Source organism: Chelon labrosus (assembly GCF_963514085.1).
Source record: "Chelon labrosus genome assembly, chromosome: 5".
NCBI lineage: Eukaryota > Metazoa > Chordata > Actinopteri > Mugiliformes > Mugilidae > Chelon > Chelon labrosus.
The window spans coordinates 15006461-15030692 of record NC_140341.1 but is presented as its reverse complement, the minus strand read 5'-3'; the positions used below and the strand labels follow the sequence as shown (position 1 = coordinate 15030692).

The 24232-nt window shown below is 45.2% G+C and overlaps 1 protein-coding gene across 1 annotated transcript; it reads left to right on the top strand.

The window, feature by feature from the left end:
* Positions 1-24152, top strand: bcl9 (BCL9 transcription coactivator). Its single transcript, XM_084544864.1, has 10 exons — positions 1-762; positions 2464-2629; positions 14266-14756; positions 16801-17114; positions 17323-17430; positions 17578-17764; positions 18442-18538; positions 18655-20827; positions 21311-21583; positions 21702-24152. The coding sequence occupies exons 3-10, from the start codon at positions 14470-14472 to the stop codon at positions 22739-22741; spliced, it is 4479 nt and encodes a 1492-aa protein (XP_084400990.1). The 5' UTR covers positions 1-762; positions 2464-2629; positions 14266-14469; the 3' UTR covers positions 22742-24152.
* The last annotated feature ends 80 nt before the right edge of the window (positions 24153-24232 follow it).

Genomic DNA, 24232 nt, shown 5'->3' with positions numbered 1-24232 from the left:
TGCATCTTTGCTGAGTTTACTGTGCCACATGGAGATGGACATTGGCGTCTCTCGGCTGTCCGACAGTAACATTCTCACTGGCACACAGACCTGACCTAGAATTGCTACTTAGAATTCGGGCTAAACCATCGCGCCTGGAACGGAGGGGGGTGTGAGAGACGACAGGAAATCTTGACTGGGATGTAATGGAGTAGGACCACTGGAAAGCTCGGGCGAAAGGGGGGGAGACGTATTCCCATTTTATAATGTTGCCGTGAAAATGTTGTGATTTGCTAAGCGTGCGGTGTTAACTCGTCGCCCGGGAAGAGCGGAAATTAAGCTAACATTCCAGGTGAGTGTTCCCCTTTTTTCACATCTAGCTGGAAAGTGTCGGTACCGCGGCTCGCCTCCTGGCAACGGGCACACGCGGGTCCTCCTCCCGGGGACATCTCACTCCGGTATCCGTTCTTCTCTGCCTCTGTCCCCGAAGGCTGGCTAGCTAAACCCACGTCGCGTCTGGCCTGGCAGACAGTGAGCACCATTTCAACCGTAAACGCCGTCTCTCTCTCTCTCTTTTTTTTTTTTTTTTCCTCCTTCTTACCACCCACCCTCCAGCGCAACAAAAGCGGATTATTCACGATGTTTGCGGCGTGGTGTGAAACCCGCGGAGAAATATTGGTTTTTACCCCATTATACTGGAGGACCGCCCGTGCTTCGTGAAAATGAAAAAGGGATACAATGCAGCATGCATGTTCTGCATTCTTCGGGAGCACCACACCGTTGGTATTGTATTTACCTTTATTTAAAAAAAAAAAGAAAAATGTGTTTGGTCTGATTTATAAACGCGTAGCGAAGATTATAGGCCTCGGCTGGTGATTGTGTCGGCCAGCCCTATCATCTGCCGAGCGATTTAATTGTTACATTGTTAACGGAGCTAGCAGAACTTGAAAATGAACGTTTGCCCAAGGCGGGCCTGAGTTGTTTTATTAACAAACAAAGCCCTGAAATGAATCCCATCTCGTATGGTGTGTGTGTGGTTTGTTATTTTTTTTATTTTTTTTTTATTTTATTTCTGTGTGCGTGCGTGCGCGCGTGTGTGTGTGTGTGTCTCTCTGTGTGAAGCTTGTGGCCGACGTCGTTGTTCTTCGCCTCTCAGCCGCCGTCCACTGCCTCCCTCTTCGGGGAAGACTTTGTTTGCGCTGGCCGAGGCTCCATGAATGCGAGTGCTGAAGTCCTCCCTTCCCTCCCCCCACCACCACCACCACCACCGACACACACACACACACACCAGTTCTCTGGCGAAACAGGAACAACTTCTTTTAGGAAAAAGAAAAAAAAGTTCCTGGAGTTTTCAAGCGCCATGGAATTACTTTGTCCGCCAAGAGTTGTCCAGTGAGGCGCTGAGATTTCAGAGGGGGGAAAGTCTAGTCCCTGAAGCCGCTGTGTGCTTTAGGTTTATTTGCAGAGTTTTTTTTTTTTTTTTTTTTGCTTTGTACATGTCTGTGTATATTTTAGGGGACGACTTCCTCGAGTAGGCCCGTTTGAGAGTAACTTGTGGCATTGTGCTACCTTGGCAAGACCAGAGAGAGCTAAACAATGTGCTCACTCTTTACATTTTTACCAATCTGGTTTAACTTGACTCGTGAGTGGAGTGGAGTGAAGTGGGGGGTGGGGGTGGATAATAAATAAATCCACAGGTCGTGTAGTAGTGGAAAGTAAAAGACATCAAGAAGTCACCTGGGAGTTTTGTTAGCTCGCTTTCCCTTCAAGTTTTTTTACCCTTTCATCCAAAAAAAATGGACCCAAAAATAATTAGTTGCCCTTTATTTTAACATTTTTTTTGTTGCACAGATTAATAAAATTTCCAAGACATGCTTATTTAACATGATATTGGCTTTATTGTGAGGGTAATCGGGGTGAGAGATCTCACCCCTCCCGTGTAACTTTGCAGCGAAGCCTTCAGTGTATTCGTCCATTGACAGTTTTAGATACCAGTTGCTCAGACTGAACTAAAGACCGTCCTCTTACAGGTCTCTTCAATTGCTAGGCAACAACTGCTGGTGTGCTATTAATGCATATCTCTCGTATTGCCTCTGTGCCGTTTCATGTGTCTTTTTCTATGCTCACTACTTTTAACTTGCATCTCGACAAAAAACAAACAAAAAAAAAAAATCTAATTTTTACTCTCCGCGAAAGAGAAAGTCGTCCAGGATGCAGAGTAGCGAGGAAGCTCTTCATAGAGTATCACAGGCTGCCTTGTAATCCCTTATGTGTACGCCAGTCGATAACTGAAGTATAAATGAGTGTCTGGGTTAAAAAGGCACTCTTACACTGTTACTGTAGCCCCTAATGACCTCTGCCTTGCACTGGTTATGTGTTTAGTACATGCTGGTCTTGTCAACACGAGTGACTGAGTGCTTTTCCTTGCCATTTGCTTGTTTGGCGTTTCACCCGATGAGCAAAGTTCTCCTCCCTCTGTTCCAGGTGTGAATGACTTGTGGCTGTAGGTTGTCGTGAGTGGGCCAGGTTCCTGCACAGCCTCCGTGGCTGACTGGGAGGAGTCGAGTGGAGAGCAGACATCAGTGCCCAGGGGACCTGAGGCCTGGTTCTCCATATGAGGCCCTGCTGAAAGGGCAGGGGGGCTTCTGAGGTAACCCAGCTCAACTCTATTTTTTTTTTTTTTTTTTCTCCTTTAATTATTTGTTTTGCTTCACACTTTATCACACACACTTCTGAGACCTACATGACAGACTGCACGTAAATATCCCTACTGCTTTCGTTGCTATGAAGCGAGTACCACAAGACATGACAGGATCATAAGGGCTGTGCAGGAAATCTCTCTGTATTTGCAGCAGTCTGTTAAATCCTTATACATTCCTGCAGCGGGTTATATATTTTTTTAAAAATCACCAAATAATGTCCATGAAAGTGTTGGAAATTTCTACATCTCACTGCAGGGACTTGTGACTGAGTGAACAAGGTGGTGATTTTGCATTTTGGACACAGTCTCTTTGTTTAAGACACCCGTGTTTCCTCTCTATCATTTCATGCATTTTCCACACTGTAATGTTTTTTTTTGTTTGTTTTTTTTAAAAACATAATAGTGGTGTGACAATCTCACCGTAGCAACAAACACGGGTGTCAAAGACTAACCGGTGCCATAAATTGATAGCTTAACACTCCTGTGATGCAACTGTAAGAAGCCAGGCACAGGCTCTTCCTAATGTTGGTCACTATCTGTTTGACATTTATCTGCGGAGGTGCCCGCATTCTGATATGAGACGCCTTGGATTGTGGAGCAGTTGCACTGTTCAGCCGCTGTTGATGCTCTGGGGGGTGAAGCGGCGTGAGGAAAAAGGACCTTAGAGCTGCTTTGGACTATCAGCGCAGCGTTTGGTCTCATTCTCTGATCTGCACATGCTGAGGACACAACGCGGTCAGTGCGCTCTCACCGAGAACGCCGTGCACGCTGTTTATTTATCTGCTATCTAGTCGGACGCGTGTTAACCAGAAACCACAGCGAGGTGAAGGACGCAGGGAAATGGATATTGATGTGAAGCGGCAAAGGATTTATTTTTGCCTCCGTCTATCGGCCTCTCATGTTTCACTGCATTTGTTTGCTTCATGGGTTTTCTAATTAAAACTCGCAAGGCTTGTGTTGTGTATGACACGGAGGGAATGTTGGAGAGGCGGTTTGTGTCTTTGCCTGTGTAGTGGGTGGCGTGGGGGATACCCCCCCCAACCCCCACACCTCCCAGTCATACAGTAGATTAGACCCGTGTGTGTCTGTTTTTCTCTTGGTTGAAATGTTTATTTTCACTCTGTAGCATCTGCGTGTTTTTTCTGTGATGGTTCTCATAAAGTAGGAAGCATTCACGTTAATCAAACATATCAGTTTTCCATTCACCTGGTTTTCTGACAAAGGCATCCATTCACAATTCATTAAGGAATTTCAATTCATCTGCTGAATGACTCTTACAGTAGTCAGGCCTCCATAGTACAGAAATTATGTAGGATGCCCCAAGGGATGCAGTAAAAACCGAGGATATTCAGTTAGGCGTTTTGTGGTGTATTAGTGCACTCTTTTGCCTCAACACACCATTTTAGGTTTACATGCTTTGGAAAGTGTAGCTGAATTATTGCTATAGACTCATAGAGCAATAAAACTTTAATCCAGGTGGTTGATATACACTCCATGGCTTTCAAATGAATTCAAATACTTTGATGTGAATTAACTCCGGTAAAACTTGAAATTGCATTAGCGCACAGTCTATTTTTCATATTCTCCACAGAATATGAAAATATAATGGTTCTAATACACTAACATTCACAAATTATACTCAAGAAGAATATTAAAAATATATTTTTAAAGGAACAATATGGCTTGATAGAAGACATTTCGCACTCCCGAGTTTGTAGACGATAGTTTGATGTGATTGTAAAAGTTATTAGCAGATCAGTGTTAGGGTAAACTTTTGATTTCTGTGGCTATTGATTTATTGATCTGCAGTTTCCCCCCCGCAGCAATCATGATGGATAATTGACATGTCTTGTGTGTCATTAGATGTATTGATCTGATCGGATGCACTGGATATGTATTGGCATCTGTAACGACTTTATCAATCTATTAAGGTTTTAGTCATACATGACCGATTCACATTAATGTGTTTTCCGACCACACGGTTTTATAAAGCTTCTTCTAAACACAACGTAATAAAAATCAGTAATTGGTCAGTAACAGTAAATGGGATGCACAGATTCTTTGTGAAAGAAAATAAACGGACAGGTATCGGATTGATGCCACTTATCAGAATTGGTATTTACAGTGAGAAAAAGTGGAAAAGGGGTCATTGTTCCTTTGTATGTCGCTTGTCAAACGCAAGGCTACGTATTGGCCAGTTAAGATGGGAGACAATACTACAGAGAACATGCACAGGGATAGTATTGTAGTATTAAAATAATGCGAAGAATCCAAATATTAAATAAATAAGGCTCTGTTGCTGTAGGAGTGGTGTTAAGTGCTTTCAGTAGATAAAATGGTCCAATTATCTACTGCTCGGTCTCAGGTCATTCATACCACAAACCGTTTCAGCAAGTACAAGAAAATTGGTTGTGTTTAGTTAATTTATTTAATCAATTTCTGTGCTGATTGTTGTTGATTAGTAATCAGTTACAAACACGGTAAGGATAAATTGCAGTGGTTCTTGTACTCTTTACAGCCTAGTGTGCCTTTCCAAACAGCTGTGTATGTATTTAATGTGTTTTCCTAATAGCAGCGTTTCATATCTGTTTGGCGTAGGAGGTCGTGGTCTCATATGTGTGGATGTGCGGCGGGGTTGTTGCCCATACAAGATCCTCAGGGATATGTCTGGCTGAGTCAGAATGTACCAATCAATCTGCTTTCATGTTTGTCTGCTGTGATTGACAGTTATGGCACAGACGGGCTGCTACGAGGCGAGGGGTCTTCTCGAGCAGAGCTGCTCTCAGGAGGAACCTGTGATTCCTTTGTGACCCGCCGTCACCTCAACTGTCCATGCTAAAAGCCACACGGCTGGTTGACGTCCTCTCCAGCCACCAGTCTGACTTTTGTCAGGCTTAGATTTGCGTAGCACCGTGACACAAAGCTAACATCTGTCCAACACAAATCAGGTTGTTGAGATTTCGGCCGCTACGCTTTCTTGGATTTTCTTTGAAATTCCTGGTAGTCTCCACTCTGTCAATTTACCATAAAACTCGATGCATGTGACAATTCAGAGAGCTCGGTTTTAATTTTGAGTTCGTTGGGCAATTTCACGAGCATCAATCTGCTGTGTCAAATCTTCCTTTTTCAAGGGTTCTTTAACTAAACCGTAGGCGATAATGAGAGGAAGCATCTCGTAATTTAATGCATCATGTTCTTCTGTTGAGCTCCTGATAAATGTTGGGTGTGATTCTTTCAGTGATTTTTCAAAAACGTAATCTTTTAGATCAGTTTGTGGAGAACAAGCAAAGCTTCACGGCGCTGAATGTTGTTTGTAGGTCAGAACCAATCACCGGTCTAATCGAGAAGCTGATCACCAGAAAATAGATTGGTAACTATATATTTTCAAATTTATTTGGCCATGACCAGAAGATTAATTGAATAATCAAATAAATAACTGGCTGATTAATTTATAATCATTCATTTCTGTTTTTATTTAATAGACAAAGGAAGCGAACGTGTTGTTTCACAATTAATAAATTTCTTCCTCTCTGAATATAATGAGCATAAAATAGTAATTGCTAACTAAGTCCCGCTTTTCTTTTTAAGCCACCATTAAAAGTTTTGAGAGCAGCTATTAAAGCTTTACAAAGATGTTGAGTTGAGACAATAAAGAGCGATTGTAGCTACATTATAATCTCCTCTTTCCTGAAAAGATAAGGGGGTGAAAGTAGGAGAGGATGTTCAGCATGTCTCTAATATCAGGATTAAAGGGTATCAGCATTAATTTGCACGTCGCGTCTTCAGCCAGTTTGCTTGGCATACATGGGCCTTATACTGTGCGGTCTCAACATACTGCTGTGTGGATAATAGGAGGGCAGACATGCCATGTTGCATGCATAGTTTTGCAGGAACCTCAAGGAGGCTCAGACGGTAACGCACACGAGTAAGCTCTGACTCAATGGGAACACTACATGCCATAAACTTGAGGCGCAGTTTTCAGTGCATCTCAGACATTATTAGGACGGCTAAGTACTGCCGCATGTGGTTATTTCTCTGTGCACTAGTATGAGTATGTGCGTGCATGTTGCGCGGTGCCTGTATATTTAATTGGGCAGGTCTTAGCCAGTGTGTTTAAAATTCCATGGGAATGACACACCAGTGTAAATGGAGGTATTTCAGGGATACAATCTGGCTTATTTTCTCTCCAAAGTGCTAATTTTGTAGTCTGATAAAGAGGATAGAACATCTAGTGGATACTCCGTGTGCTTCCTTGAGTAAAAATATAGTTCTTCCTGTCGGTAAAGATGCTTGAACTGAGTCGGCGTGTGATCGGTTGAGAAGCAAGTTACTAGAGTTCAGCTGATGTTGAGGTTTTGTACAGTTTATGTCCATTGCTTCTGTGATGTTTGTGTCTTTGTGAAGACATCAGCGATGCTGCTAGTTCGTCACGAGTGCCAACAGGTTTACAAGCGGCAACGTTGGAGAAGGGACGCAAATTTCATTTAAATTTACCTCAATGCTCTACGTGGCCTCTGAAAGGCCTGGCCGTTGGGATTTCCCACAGTGCTTTTAGTCACAGGGAGACGTCCTCCCAGCATGAGCAAGGGAGGAATGTGGCCCGAGTGTGGGAGCGACCGTCCGGATGGAGGGAGGGAGTCACGGACCAGAGAGCACGGTCAAGGGAAGGCTGGAAAGAAGGGGTCTGCACAGAGGGCAGAAGAGTTTCTTTTAAGCAAGCGCTGCTTCTGTTTGACTTCTGATTTAAGCTTCAACGGAGATGAAGCATGCTGTTGGGTAAAACGTGCGTATGTGTCCATGCATTTGCATCTGTACCATTTTATATTGGTATCACTCCAACTGCTGCTCATTTTAGTGAGAACTTTTAACACAGCACAGCTCTCTTGCTTTAATTACCACTTCTTCTAGAGGTCTTCATGAGTTCAGAATTTTGGTCTTGTATAAAACCTGTTCCAACCTGAAAAAGGACCAAATACAAAAGGGATCTGTAAAGAATCTTACCCAGTTTGAAACAGACCGTAGGATAATTGGACTGCATCAGAAATACGGCTGACCCAAAGAGAGACCACTAATAGTTAATTGGCTGCACGATGTAGCACCAACTAACAAGCGGTCTTCCTCTTATTTTTAAAATGTTGTCCGTTGCTTCTGTTTTATCTGGCTTCAAAAACACGTCTTCTGTAGCAGGACACCACAGCTTGCTTTCAGAGCTGAAACCAGATTTGTTAATATACATTTTAGACATATTTACCTAAACCAGATTAGACTGAATGTAACTTGGAATATAACCCAAGTGATGGCCATGCTCGGGTCCGTCATATCAAGTCTATAAATACCAAGTGCCGAACTGATCCCACTGCTTTTAAAATAATCTAGTTTGACACTGAAAAATAACTCGAAGAATAAATAATGACCGCAGAAAGAGTTGCAGCCAAAGTTATGTTGTGGCATCATTACTCCCACTTCTTTACTTGCATACTATACACACACACACACACCGTTAACTGGTGGGATTTTCCAGTGTAAATTATTGCCAAGACTGCTCCCATAGCGCAGTGGCATAGCTTCACAGACTAGCTCCTGCTCTGGTCATTTTCTAGTCTTTTTCGTTTCTTGCTCTTCCCGAACTAGCGGACACGGGCGAGACCAAGGACCGATTTGTTGCATGCTTCTGGTGTTACTGTGCGCGGGGGTTGACGGTGTGACTGTGCCATTGTCCAGCGCTGGTGCAATTTATGTACATTTAACAAGTGTTATGGATTTACAGCCAATTGAAAATTACAACCTGAGCGTGTAAACTTGGGAGACACTGCTGCGTTTATTAATATGCCTAAAGTGTCTTCTCTAGACCAACAGTCTTCTTGTGTGAATGCTTTTTTTAATTATAATTTAGTTTAACGCTTTTGTAGAGTCCAGACGTCATACTTGTCAAAGATAAACCTCGTGCGGTGCTCCATCAGAGAAGCGTGGAATATCACCATAGCCTTTTTATCATGATATTTTTGCCGATAATCTTGCTGTCGGCATTTGATACTGGCACACTCTAATTTGCACCCACGCTTGTTGTGTCAGAGAAATAATGGCACATTGTCGCCAGCCCAGTCTCTTTGTCTTGCATTCGGTAGAAAGGTTAGTGAGTGTGTGTGCCTATGCAAGACACACCCACTTAGCCAGAGACGCAGAGACAGAGGGCAGATGGACAGAGATGGAAGTGCAGGATGAAGTGTGTGAGACGGAGATCAGAGCGGGCCAGAGTGCTGATTGCCAGTCCTGCTGCTGGAGCTGGCCGCCACACATGGCACCGTGCCCAAGCCACACCAGCAGACTTGTCACTAGTGAGTCAGCTGTGTGTGTGTGTGTGTATGTGTGCGCATCTGAGATGTAGACACCCATCCGCGACTTGTGTAATAACCCCCCCCTCCCTTCTACTGGTAAATCTGTATCACACTCCTTTCCCATCCTCCTGTTTTCATTGCCACTTCCATCATTGTGATGGACATGGTGAGGCTTCTGTCACCACGATACGATATGACAGAATGTGACATTACACACATGTCGCCTCCCCGGGGACGGAGGGACATCGTCTGCCAGCCAGAGGAGAAGATGCACCGAGGATGGGGGAGCGGGGGGAAGGTTGTTGTTGTGGAAATGCTGGACGCAGAGACCAGTGGAGAGACGGCTGGTGCTTGGTGGAGCGCAGTGAGTGGGGAGGAGGCTTAAACCCGGGTGAACAATAGACAAAAACCTTGGCGGAGAAGGGTGGAGATACGCATCTACTGGGAGCGGCTAATAGTTTGGAGAATGCAGAAAAGTTTAAAAGTTCATTGTAAATATTTGCTCGGTTTCAATAGAAACCGTCACAGGCCAGCGTTCATGTGTGAGCGCCCTTGTTCCTGTCACTCCAGATATATTATGTCAAATGTTACATCTGTGGCGTCACAGCTCTATCTTTAGTGACTCTCTGCATTCCTCGCATTCTGCGTGTGCCGAGTGCGAATCATGAATGTTATGCAGGGTGTGGCGTGTTGGGACAGCACTCCCAGGAAGTCACCTCAACAGGTGAGCGTGCAGGTGTTCCCACAGCCGGGGTATTCTGGATGTCCAACAAGCATGTTTCCTTGATGGATGGTAAAAAAAAAAAAAAACTTTTTTATTTTCCTAAAGTATAATTAATTTCGACTGTTTGTTCTTCAGGAAGTCGCTACTTATGTAGAAGCGTGACGTGTATGTTGAGGAAGTAGTTGTACTAATGAAACTGGTTATGCACAAGGATATCGCTTTCAGCTTTTTATTTGAGTTCAGACTGCAGACGAACTACTAGTTTGATATCATCTCCGTCATCGTATTAGCCTGGCATTAAATTATGTTCAGAGAAAGGCTGCCGTAATAATTTGGGTTTAATGGTAATTGATTTGAAGCTAGCTCTTCAGAATGGAAAAAGTAGAATAAATGGCATGTTTTATTCCTAAACAATGAAAACTCCCCACCCTAATTTAAAAAAAAAAATCTGGGTGCAGCCAGTCACTGATGTTGACTAACATCAGCTCAATAGTGCTGTGTAACTGATGCTTTACTGTGTCTGTAAACAGACGCTGTGAGCATGCTCTCTAGAAAAGGTCTCAAATTCAGTTCCTGGAATTACTGCAAAGTTTCATAAGCGGATGGTAAAGAATTTCAGTGTTACAACTGTCCCATAATTTGCACCTGTGTTCGGTTCATCCTTAAGATTTACCTTCATTTCATAGTTTTGAAAGCGGTGTTTTAAGATTGACGCAGTGTCAGAACAGCATTTGAAGCAAATCTTGTGACAAGATGAATATAAGACAATTCCATATCATATTGGGTTTTGTTTGAATTAAATCACGTGGTCCTGCATTGACAGTATCACATTTCACTGCTGACAGTTTTGTATATTCCTGCAGGAAACTGTGAAGAGAGGTGGAAATAATGCTTCTGATATTGCCCTGAACAAATAATGGGCTAAAGCAATTCTTGAGATGGAGGCCGAGCAGACGGAGAGCGGGTAGGGGAGCTAGAGAGCGAGAAAGAGAGAGCAATACTCCATTGTGACTGAACTGCAAAATGGGATTTGCATAAATAAGGCTGAAACATCAGCAGGCCCTTTTACAGCCAGCAGCAGGGCTGAGATGAGGGAGGAGAGATGGCGCGTGTTTGTGTGTGCTTCTCTTTTTGGGGGGGAAAAAAAATAATAAATAAATAAAATAAAAATTGTATTTGTAGTATTGTTGCTTCAAAATTTTAAGCCACTTGGACCAGGTTGGCAGTAAGGTCAAGGTCCTTTTTTGTTGTTGTTCCCAAACCTTACTGGTGGAGAACACCAGTGGATACTATATTGGTATAAATCCTCCCACTCCCTCAGAGGAATTTGGGTGACGTAGCTGGGACGGGTCTACTCTCTAAGCAGGCAGGCAGGCAGGCTACGATGACTGTTACATAAGCATGAAATAAAACGCTCCCTTTAAGTGCCACCCGCATTGGAAACCCCAAGTCTAATTGAATTGAACAATTTTCTGCCCTCCTTTTTTATGTGGAACCTCATATTTATATCGTAGCCTCATTATGCTGTTTTCCCATTAACTCGTGTGCGCCGCGGCTCTGCCATCATAGACAGTTCAGCGTCTTTACTGGAGTTAGAAGAGGAGAAATCTGATTGTGTTCATGATGCTTTGTTGTGTGTGTTTATGTGTGTGTGCGCGTGTGGCCGGCTGCAACACGCACACCTGATGTGCATGCGTGTCGGCTCCTTATGACAGTCATGTCAGCAAGCTCTCCAATTAGTGTCTCGTTAGCATGCGATTGGAGGCAACATGTGATTGACAGTCCCTGCTGTTTGTGTATGTGCGCGTGCACGTACTCGCATTGCACGCATTTGTGTATGATTGGATTTTTGGTTTAGATGAAACCCCTTGAGCGCATTCACACAATTTGGTGCTGTTCTCTCACACTGGCTTGAGCTATCACGTCTGAGGCTAAACTAAACAAATGTTTCAAGGGAATCTTCTCGTTTCAGTCAAGGCTCTCCTCTTTGTTGTCAAACCAAACCCACCTTTTTTTAACTTGCGACGTCTCGCGCTAAAAGGTTCGCTGTGCTCCAAGTAAAGTGTTTGTTGCATGGCTGAACAGGGTTTGATTTTTCTTAGTGTTATTTCAACTGTTAATGGTGTCTCACACATTTCCGTTTCACCTGTCTTTTTGTCCCACCTTTGAGTTTTGGCTGGAACAGACGACAAACCTTAGCTGCTTCACTTGAAGCATAATCTGTGCCTTTACATTCAACAACAGCATTTAACAGCAGTGTAAAGATCTGTACTGTAGCTCTTTCCATTGACTATATTTTTTTTGTATGTCCTCAAATAAATGTGTAGTAAATGTGATTGTGTGATTGTGAATATATTTCTCTTCACATTTCAGATGTGAGTTGTAAGGAGGTGGAGTTTTGTCCACACTGTTCAAGTTTGCTTCCCTGTCGTCGGCATACAGTTTTGCCTGCTGTTATTGGCAGTGATTTGGTTCAGATTGGCCGTCTGGCATTTCTTTTCAGACTTGGACCAGCCATTGCTACCGTTTGATCACCTAATAACGGTCAACAATGGCGAAAAACTAAACTGTAGTTCTCGCTCTTTTTGCTTCTTTTCGTTTCGTCACCGCTAGCACAATGTTGTCCTTCCCTTAGTCCAAACTCTGCAGGAACAAAACCATAACTCCAGAAACAACGTAAGAGGTGTCAAATGTAGGACATGCTGCTCTCTGAATGCCCGTTCTCTTGATGGTGTACAGTTGTTTTGACAAAAAAAACGTAACTCGACGTTCGTAGTGTCGTTTATGCGAAAGCTCTTGTGTGAATTTCAAGCACGTTGTGTCGCGAAATAACAACATGTTGTTTGACTTAGAAAGGAGTTCTTTCAAGCACTTCTGTTGTAAATAAATATGCAGTAATGAGCCCCCCACTTCCTTGAAGAGCCTGCACTACTATGTCACACAGTGTGTTTTTTATGTTCGAAGGTTAGTCTAATCAGTTTAATTTGGACACACAAGCCTCCTCTGTTCCTGTGGAGAAGCCAGCCTCGGCTCGTGTGCAGTAGTGACCCTGACAGTTGTAAATCACATCTCCTGTAGGCCACTGAGAGACGAGTGTTGCTGCTGCTGCTGCTGTAGCAGGAGTCTGTGTGTTTTCCTGGTTCCCAGTGACGCCCCCCCCCCCCCCTCCCCGAAACCCCTCATACTCTCCACCTCCCTCTCCCAAGGGGATCTCTGGAGCCAGTTACAATGTTGAGTTTTTTGGAAGAGCTCCTAAATATTTTCAGGATGACAATGTAATCTGACTGGCTGGGTTGCTCTCTTGAACAGCATTCTCATGCAATTCTTGTGCTCATTCACCAACTCGGAAACATACAGCGATTCGGATCACGGTAATAACTCTCCTATACGCCACTGCCACGCTTTACGCATTATGCCACCAAGTGTTTGTAGCGTCAATGACTTATTTATCTGAAGTTGGATTATTTCATCCCAATAGTGGTGTTAATATTTAAGAATGACAACGATATTGGTTACTTAGTGGCCAGCGTACACATTAATGCAACATATCTTAATGAGCTAATGCTAACGAATTTATTATCTCCTGCGAAGATTGGTGCAGGGTTCAACTTTTAATGTAGCTCTCTATTGCTTTTAGCTTTTGACGTTGATCACTGTTGATATTTAGATCCACATGGACAGGGCAGATGGACATAATGCTGCAGGAGACTTTTGAGAATAACTGCGAAAACGGTTCCACTAGAGTTGATCTTCACAGCACACATCTGACACGTCTTAAGGCTCATTTAAAGTACTGCGGGACTAGACGGCGTAACCTACACACGTAGCCGACAACGGTGCGAGACATTTTTACTTGTGCGCTTGTCAGTCTGGCTGCGCTTTGCCAGTCGAGTTGATTTTTGTTTCTACTTCCTGCTCTGAAACTTACTCACCAAAGACGAGTCATACAAATGTTTGTAACTCCGAACCTCCTCAGTTAACCTTTCCTCGATGTGTTCCATCTTTAGTGATCCAATATTAATCAATTTGAAAATTGCGGTGATGGAGAAGGAGCAGGAGCCGGAAATAGTAAAGCGGGAACACTCTACTACCAAGCAGATGAATCGCAGCTCTTGCTGTCTGCGTCGCAGCGGTGTGTAGTTACATTTCTGCGGAGGTGCACGTCAGGCTACGGTGTTAGGGTCTGCGTAGGGTCTGGGCTGTCACCGTAGCTACGACGTCAAAATGACGCAGAAGCCTGAAATGCCTGTTGGATGGAAAAACCCAGGCGCTGGTGTGGTTTTCCTGTTTATGATTCATGTTAAAACGTCTTCATGTTATTATTTTTGGTCACACGTACTGATTTGGAGTCATTGTGGAGGAAAACAAAACAAACAACTTCTCCATCTTTAAATGATACACCTGAAGATTGATACTAAAAACATTTTTTAGAGGATTGTCAATTTAAGTTTGGTAAAACTGCCGCCCCCGTTTTCACTTTTGTTAACTTTCCTTTTTCTCTCTCTCTCTCTCTTTTTTCTCAACAGTGTGCCCAAGGGCCGTTGAAAGCCCCCTTGGGGGAATTTCATAAATACACTCTGAACAAGAAAAGCCTCCTGGACTATTGTTATTGTTTTTACACGCTTTTTCACTCACACACACACACACACACACACACACCCACACCCACACCCACACTTACACACACACACGTGCGCACACACACTCCCACAGACAAGGACATAGAGAGAATGTTGGAGGTCCAAGAGGAGAGGCCAGCGGCGGCAGGTACAGCAGCGACACATTTCAGCAAGAAGGAGCGAGGGAAGAAAGAGAGAGAGGAGGCCAAGGACGGTCGGGGAAACCTGTCGAACATTGGGAATCCTGTTCCTGGCTCCAGGAACGTGCGTCCAAAAGCGCCACTCGCGCACACAGGCAGCCCTCACCAGCTCATCACTCCACCTTGTTCTGTAGTCCTGGGAGCCCCATCAATGCACTCCAATAGGTTAAAGAACTCCCCGTCCACCAACACACAAAGGTGAGTGGACTCGCACGCCGACAGCTTGTGGGTCTAGCGTTGTCACGGTAATGATTATCAAGCGCGGGTCTGTGTGCAAATGTGTGACTGAGATCCAGATTGTTTTAACAGCCCACTCAGCCAAACACTGATCTAAATATTGATTATGGTTATGCATTTAATCCAGGCTGCTTATGAACAGCTGCACGGCATTTTAAATGCACAGGCGGTCATTTTCAACTGCACCGCGTTTAGCTGATTGCCCTAATAGCTAATGTAGATGTTCGTGACAATCGACTCATTTATCCAAGACGACGTTGTTGTTTATTACTAATATTGACTGAACCCTAAAATTGTTTTATTAAACTTAAATAATTAAACAGCCTTTAGTGGGGGAAGTGCAAGCTGTTGACAGTTGGAAGCAGATGACATATCCAAACACGATGCTCTATTCAGAGCCCAATGAAGTGAAATAACCAATTCTTACACTAAAATCTGAAACAAAGAGGCAACCTGAAGCCAAGTACAAATGCCAGTTATAGCAGTCCTTTGGCTCGTAGGATTGTTTGCAGAATGATTAGAGCTGCATTGCTCATCTAAGTGTTTGGTATGCTATGAAATACTCATATCTTATCGGTTTGCAAGGTGCACAGTGTTGTGAGTTGTTTGCAGTTCTGGAGTAAATCTACAGAAAATGTCAGCCGTGGTTCTTATGCAGCATTTTTTTGTTATACTTTGTTAATCACATTGTGAAATTTGATCCATCTAAACTATTAAAGTACAGCATGCACCTATTCTCTCCGACATGATCACAACAATCTAGATGAAACCTATGTAAATTTGAGGACCATGTGCCGACTCAAGGCCGAGAACTTATCAGTGTTAACTATGAAGCAACTGAGCAGCTGTAGCTAGTTGTGAGCCTACATGGTATGTGATCAGTAGTGAAATCAAGCCTTGGCAATGTGATTACGTTGACACAAAACTTTGCCTCACCCATGCCGTATAAAGCTGAAATCTAGGCCAGGTGTGATGCAGATGTAAAATCAGCTTATTCCGTTATTATTAATTTACCTGAAAAGTCTTGATGTGTGATCCAGAGTTGTTCTAGGGTCAGGGAGTACATTGTACTTGGAGGTTTTCCCTGCTGACTCATGGTTCTGGATCCTCTGGAAACAGCTGTCTGGACTGCCAAAACTCTGGCTTTGCCTCCTCTTTCTACTAGCTGTGTGTCTGCATGCGTACATACAGTGTGCTAGTTCTGTGGCTGAACTGTGGGTATATGTTTTGTGCTACATGTACAACTGTGTGTGTGTGTGTGTGTGTGTGTGTGTGTGTGTGTGTGTGTGTGAGGAAGAATGACAGAGAAATATATTAGGGTGTGGTAAGGGTGTATTCAGCCAGTTGAACGTGTCCTCCTTCCCTGAAATGAATAGTCTCATAACTAGTAAGCAGCCGTCATTAGTAGATGGCGCTTGCTTCTGCAGTCTGTTCCAGGTCTGTCTGTGTTCAGGTCTTCAGTGAATTCCCAATACCAGTAACCTAACCTTGCGTACATATATCCTTGCAGACATCTATCCCAGTGGCTGTTAATGACACTGTGTTAGTGGTTGCAAATGGAAAAATGAGGGCAAAAAGAACAATCACATTCCCTTTTTAGTGTTCTCTCTACCACCTCTCCTTGGTACCACACTGAGGAACAAGGGCAGATATTATAATTGGGTGCTGGGGAATATCAGACCTCATGGATAGCCAGCTGTCTCGGTACGCACCCCTCCTCTCGCCTGGTTTATGCCCAATTCCAATGCATGTTTATTGGATGAGCTAACACAGAGTCTCTTTTTGCTTGTTGTATGTGTTTTATAAGTGGAAACATGTCACAAATTAATGAAGGAAGACAAAAAATAACATTCTTAAGTCCCAAGTGAACAGTTTTATTAAAGTTTATTTTAAAATGCATAGTTTTACATGCATATTTATTTTTTTTTTTTTGTGAAAAAGAAAATGTTTTAAGCATGGTGGAAGTTTGACTGTGATCTCCTTTTATCTGTTCTTTTCCTATCAGCCCTAAACCTAAGACGGAGGCCATGGTACGATCACCTCCTGTCATGTCCCCCTCCACTGCCGCCCAGATGGACTCTAAAATGCCTAATCAGGGTAAACCAGGGAGCACGGGCAACCAATCACAGCCCTCACCCTGTGACCCCAAGACCCTGGGTTCTAAAGGGGCTCAAAATGTTGCAGGGGGAATGGGGCTGAAGAACGGCCAGGGCTTGAACTCTGGGGCAAGTTCCAAGGTGAAAGTCAAAAGGGAGAGAAGCACCTCGGTGGAGTCGTTTGAGCAGCCAGAGAGTGGTACACCTACCAGTGAGGAGAAAGGTAAGACCTGCTGTAGGCAGCACAGTGTTATCAGACCATATACCGATCTTGTTCTGTACATTTTTATTTTCTCTTGAGTAAATAACACAATCGTGGTCAGAGAAAACAAGAGTTGGGCACCTTGGGGAAAAAAATATACTTTGCAGTGCTTCACTGACACTCACAGCAACAAACCCGAGCTCACTGATGGCTGTGTGTGTCTGTGCAGATAGTAGCAGGGTGAAAAGGATGTGTGTGGCAGAGAGGAGGCAGCCGTACAGTGGAGCTGACTGGTGCTCTGGGGGTGAAAGTGACGAAGATGATAAAGGATTCTTCAGTAAGTGTGTTAACGTGTGCATCCAAGCATGTGTAGTAGTCACTCTACTGATCAACTTGAATTTATGACGAGTCCTCAGTCCCACTACATTTCCCATAAGCCTGTGCTGCTCCTAACACCATGGTGTTCCCGGTTGTCTCTCCGTAGACTGTAACTCCAGTGATGTGAAGCCCCAGGACTCCGTCACACATTCTACCTCCAATGCCGGACTCAGTCGCTCCTCCACACCCTCCCACAATACGCTGGGAGGGCAAGGCTCCACAACAGAACCCGCTAGTGGCCAGAAACCAGTCCCGAAACTTGTTTATGTCTTCACCACAGAGATGGCAAACAAGTAAGGAAGCTTAACGTTACTATCTTTTACTGCTAGTATCTTCTAAATTAAGAAATCAGCCTCTTGGTGCTATGTTACACTTTAAAGTATTTACAGTTAAAGTTTATCTCTACTTGTTTTAAATATTAATGTGTTCTGGCAGGCTAATTAAATCATCTACTCAACACTTACACCTTTTTTTTTTACATAAGAAAAATATACACCCAGAGCAAAATCCTTTGTTAGATTGCAGTTCAAAATTAAATGGAATTACTAACAATGTCAATTGCCTTAAGTATATTTTTGTGCCCCTGTTGTTGATGTCTTTGATGTTTGTTGCAGCCGTTTGTGTTTGTGGCACTGAGATGCTTCCACCCCCCCAACTTTCTCAGTTATTGCCTAAATCTGTTGTGTGTGTGTGTGTGTGTGTGTCTGCACAAGCATGTGTGTTTCTCAGTGGGAGTATACGCTTGGCTTAGATTAGCACTCTCGGTTGGGAATTAGGGATCAAAGATGTGGATGCTCAGTGGAAGTTGTGTGTGTGCAAAAGTTTGCTTAGTCTGTTGACCTTGGCATTACCTTCATGGTCCCATCTAGTACTCATTCATCCGGCTTACCATCTCTCAAATACACATATACACACATATATACTATTGTGTCTGATGACTGATATCTACTGTCTGCCTACTTGTCCTCAGGGCAGCTGATGCGGTTCTTACTGGCCATACAGAAAACATCATTGCCTTCCACATGAAAAACATCTCCAACAGCAAGGACAAAGCTCACCTCCTCTTGGTAAAGACACACACAAGCTCGTTAGATGGCACATAAATGCATACATACAGAGAACATCAACAACATTATCTTGACAGTGTTGTAACTTAAACCAATTTTGCCCTTCTCTCTTAAAGAACAATGCAGCGAACGTCCTGCGAAATGACTCCAAGCCTCCCCAGCAGTCCCTGTCCCATGCCCAAGATCAGAGCCACCAGCCTGGATCCAAGCCGTCCTTACCTGGCATGGCAGAGCCAGCCCCACCCCAGCCTTCAAATCAAGGAAGCCAATCTGGTGTTCTTCCACAGGAAGGGCCATCCTCTGCTGGCATGGAATCCAAAAATATTCCTGGCAGTAGCCCCAGTAACACTACAGCCCCAGTTGACCAGACCCCTGTCACCCAACCCGAGGCAGGCCTCAACCCTCCAACATCAGTTGAAGGAGGGCAGGGTGGCGGCTCTGGTGGAGCAGGCCTGACACCCCAACAGCAGCAGCAACAACAGATAGCCCAGGAGCTTCTGAACATGGAGGCCAACACAGAGGGACTGTCTCAAGAACAGCTGGAACATCGGCAGCGCTCCCTGCAGACCTTGCGAGATATTCAGCGCATGCTGTTCCCCGATGACCGTGATGCCCCACAACCTGGGCCCCCACAGTCTCATGGTGGACCCCATGACGGAGGCCCTGATGGTGCACCACGGAGGTCTGAGCAGGGCCCCCTACAGGCTATGATGGCACAATCTCAGAGCCTCGGACCACCAGGTGGACCAGGAGGACCTCGTCCACAAGGTCCACCCTTTGGCCCACCACATGGTCCCAGGGACATGCCCCCATTTCCGCAAGATGAAATGGGTCCACATATGGGAGGTCCAGGTGGTTGTGGAGATGGTGATCAGATGACCCCAGAACAGGTGGCTTGGTTGAAGCTACAGCAAGAGTTTTATGAAGAGAAGAGGAAGAAACAAGAAATGCAGCACCGGCCTCTTCCTCCAGACATGATAATGCACCATGGTCCACGTGGTATGATGCGAGGACCCCCACCTCCGTACCAGATGGGCCCAGGAGAGATGTGGGGAGGACCAGGTGGTCCACCAGAGCACTATCAGGAGCGCATGGGCATGGGCCCGGGCCCAAGGGGCATGCCCCCACATATGCAGAGGATGCCTGGATTCTCTGGTATGATGAATCCTGAGATGGAGGGACCCCCAAGGCCTGGAATGGGCTGGCCTGATGATATGCCTCCACGGATGGGAGAAGCAAGAGGCTTCCCTGGAGGACCTGGGGGAATGTTTCCCGGTCCAGGGGCTCGTGGTGAGCGTTTCCCAAACCCTCAGTCAGTCCAAGAAGCAATGTTTCACCAAGGAATGGGTGGAGAGAAGGGCCTCCCTCCTGGGATGATGATGGACATGCAAAGGATGATAGGGCACCAAAGAGGTGGAATGGAACCTGGTAATAGCATGGGTATGTTTCCCAGAGTGCCTGTTGATGGCCCGATGAGCCCATCTTCAAGGCTCCAGGGAATGGGCGGCAGGGAAATGGGCCCTGAGTTTGGCATGGGGCCTGGCCCTGGGCCAGGACCTCATATGCACCCATCAAAACTACGAGATCCCCCTATGAATATGAGTCCTGATGAAATGTTGAGAATGAGAGGAGGTGGAGGACCTCCAATGGAGAATATGGGTCCACAAGGCAGGCCCATGCAGGGTCCTCCCTTTCCTGAGCAGGCACAGTCAGGAGACTTTCCTATGGGGCCTGGACGGCCTTTCCCTGGGGGTCCTGGAGGAATGAGGGGTCCACATGCTGACCAAGCCTTTGGTCCTGAGCACAGATCTACACCAACAGGAGGTAATGGTCGCATTAACCATCTCCCTTCTGGGGGTGGGCCTACACAAGGTCAGAGAGGCCGCAAGCCAGCAGATCTGAATGTCCAAGGAGGGGGAAACTCCCCCAGTGTTAACCCCCTTAAGTCCCCTCCTCTGAGGCAAGTGCAGTCCCCCATGATGGGCTCTCCCTCGGGAAACCTTAAATCCCCCCAAACACCGTCCCAACTTGCTGGCATGCTCACTGGTCCCACAGGCCCCAGTGCTCCTCCAGCTCCTCAAGCTTCTGCACCAATGAAGTCTCCCCACTCCATGATGGGTTCAGCAGGTGCCTCTCCTGTTCATATGAGGTCTCCTTCTCTTCCTAACCCCTCTCCAGGATGGGCCTCATCACCAAAACCACCCATGCAGAGTCCCGGAGTACCCCCTCAGGGTGGCAAGCCTCCTCTAAGTATCACCTCACCAAACATGATGGGGGGCATGGAGCAAGGTATGCATTTCTACGCTTATTTGTGCTCATCAAACCTCTGCTTCTTCTTTTAATATTTGATTCCTTGCTTTTTTAAATTCATGTATATGATGCATTTACTTAATATTGGGATAAATTAATAAATAAAATTAATTATTAATCTAAGGTCTCAGCAATTGTATCTCCTGTAAAATATTTGACTAATCTGTCCTTGAATCCTATAATTGATTATATAAAAATAAAATAGAGGAGATATGATGGCTTTCTATCAGGTGTATTACTCATTCAAGTTAACAGCTGTATGAGGGGTGGGGTTGGGTGGGTGATGGTCCAGTGGCTCCCTCTTGTGGCCACATGATTTAAGGGCCATGTAATTTAACTGTTCCCCACACATTGCACTTCATCGCCATTGCTATTATCATCAAAAAATAAAAAATAAATATGCCAAAGAATTAAAACTTTCTATTTCTGCCTTCTATTGTTCCTTTGTCATGTCATCCCTAGGTGGTAATGGCCCTCCCTCGGCCCCTCCCTCATCAGGGGCTCCATCTGGTCCCATGTCCCTCCCAGGCAACGTCCCGTCTGGCAGTCCATACACCATACCCCCTGAACCAACACTATCCCAGAACCCTCTCTCCATCATGATGTCACGCATGTCCAAGTTTGCAATGCCCAGTTCTACCCCACTCTACCATGATGCCATAAAGACTGTTGCCAGCTCTGATGATGACTCGCCTCCAGCTCGCTCCCCGAACCTGCCTTCTGTGAACAATAATGGTAAGACATCTTAAATATCTTCTGTTTTGTTTTATTTGTAGTTTTAATTGTGGATTTAAACTTGTCTTCCCTTTTAACTGATTCACTCAGTATAAATGTACTGCTTCTCGGCTTACAGGTATGGCAATGAATCACCAAGGCAATCCACGTATGATGGGACCTGGAAACGCTGGACCCATGCCTGCCCTCAGCCCCCTTGGTATGAATCCAATGGGATCACAGCCTCTCTCCCATGGCATGCCACCACAGATGCCCTCTCCCAATGCCCCTAACATGGGCCCAGGCATGATGCCTCATGGTATGATGATACCACCAAATCCCCAAGATCCTGGCATGGCAAACCCTCAAATGATGCCCCAGGGACGCATGGGTTACCCTCACCGCAGCCAGGGATATCCCCTCACCCAGTCCCCTTCCCAGCAAGGCCCCTTTTCCCCGCACAACGGCCCTGGTCCCCAAGGTTTTCCTGGCCACCCCATGGGCTTCCAGGGAGAGGGAGGACCTATGGGAGGACGGATGGGGAACATGCCTCATGGGGGAGGGGGTGATGGGGGTATGTGCAAGCCCAATACCCCTGGCGGGCCAGAATTCAACAACATGCAAGGTGGATTCAGTGAAGCAGATCTTCATGAGGTAATGCGGCCGGGAGCTTCTGGCATTCCTGAGTTTGACCTGTCCAGGATAATCCCATCAGAGAAGCCCAGCCAGACTCTGTCATACTTCCCTCGAGGTGGAGGAGACAACCCTGGGGGGAAACCACCACACCCGTCTGGTTTTCCCATGCAGGGCATGATGGGCGATGGTCCACCGAGGATGGGGATGCCAATGCAGGGAATGGGGGGGATGTCAGGGGGACCTGGTGGTGGAATGGGCCCTCAAGACATGCCGATGGGCAACCCTGGCCACAATTCAATGCGGCCACCGGGATTCATGGGCCAAGGCATGATGGGCCCCCAGCACAGGATGATGTCCCCTGGGGTTCCAGGAGGGATGATGCAGGGGAGACAAATGGCCCACCCAGGTCCCGGCGGGTCACCTAACATGATGATGTCACTGCAGGGCATGGGCGGCCCCCCACAGCAGACAATGATGATGGGGGGTCAGATGAGGCCACGTGACATGGACATGGGGTTCAGTCCGGGCCCTGGAATGTTCTAATCCAACAGAAACCTTGTATCTAGAATGTTCTTGAACAATACACAAGGGTGGAGTAGAGATCATGGAAGTGTGGAGAGTATTCAGAAAACTGATGGACTCAAGTAAAGGAAGTATAACGTGTGAGAGAGAGGATTTACCCAGAAAATGAACAGAATGGAGCTAACCAGTCACCTAGTAATGTCCTGTGGGAACTATTCCAGTGGAGACTTGGACAGGCCCAGATTGGAGTATCTTTGCCACAAGAACATTTAATTTTGACTCATGAACTTCAGAATGTATGGGATTGTTGTGCATCAATTTCGCAAAAACTGTTCATGTGTTTTTTGATTATCTGACTATAAAGATGACTTCAACATCAAAGAGGAATCAACCTAACTAAAAGTCAGCGTGGAGATGCTACAGTATATGTCTACTTTTTTCAAACTTAAAAAAAAACAAAACAAATTTGTCACGAAAGTGGTATGGAACAAGAGAAAGGAAGAAGAATTTGTGCTTTGTGAAGACTTTAGTGGAAATCCATCTTGTCTCTCGCTCCATTGTTTTGACTGTTTCTGTACAGTATATACGTGAGAGTGCGTCTGCGTGCTTGACAGATTGTATGTTTGTGTGGTATGTATGTATGTGTCTGTATGTATAGGCATTCTATCAGTGACCTCTCAACTCCTCTTACCCAACTTTCATTGGGGGAGGAACGCCCCCTAAAAATACTGTACTGTTTACCATTGGTGGGCTATTCAAATTTTAGTCTATTTTAATTTCCTTTGTAACTCCAGTGTATAACAAACCAAACAATGACCTCATTAAGATAATAGTATTATTAAAAAAGCACAAACATGGACCATCTGCAGAAAGCGTCTTCTTTCTCTATTTTTACCATTGAGAACACCACATTAAGTGTGAGGATCCTGGCAGCTTTGCAGCACCATGATAATCTCCAGTCCATTTCAAGTTGTGGACGACATTTGACTTTGTGCTCCAAAACTTTCAGGACTCGACTTCCGCCAGCGTGAATAATATTGCTAATACCCAGATGTGCTATGTGTGTTCTTCTTGTTCCTGTTGTGTTCCTCTTTTGTTTTGACTCTTGTTGACTCTGGGTAATAATCATTCCCACAGCAATAATCCCCCGATGGTCAGCAGAATGGGACAGGATTGGCTGAAATCCACAGCAGGTATGCCAGGTATTATAGAAATAGTGCTAGGTAGATCTGGTTAAATTTAGTCAGGCAGGTGTGGTGTCCGGAGTGAGACACGCGGAATTGTAAACACGTACTGCTTACCATCCAGTTGACTTCCTCTCTTTTCTCTATTGTATAAGCTTGTCATGTGTTTCTCCATTGGCTTTGGTGCAGAATAGCCTACCAGGGCTGTGGTGATGGACTACAAATAAAAGATATTGTTTTGGTATATACATGTTGTCTATGGCGTGTGTGTGGGTGTGCGTGCGTCCACATGGGTCTCGACTATTCACATCTAGTCAGTTCTGTGCAC

What these genes read in the sequence shown, in the direction of transcription:
- bcl9 (XM_084544864.1), top strand. Translation starts at nt 14,470, where the DNA reads ATGTTGGAGGTCCAAGAGGAGAGGCCAGCGGCGGCAGGTACAGCAGCG. An exon ending in CCGTCCACCAACACACAAAG is followed by an intron (nt 14,757 to 16,800) that starts GTGAGTGGACTC and finishes TTTTCCTATCAG; the next exon opens with CCCTAAACCTAAGACGGAGG. An exon ending in ACCTACCAGTGAGGAGAAAG is followed by an intron (nt 17,115 to 17,322) that starts GTAAGACCTGCT and finishes GTGTCTGTGCAG; the next exon opens with ATAGTAGCAGGGTGAAAAGG.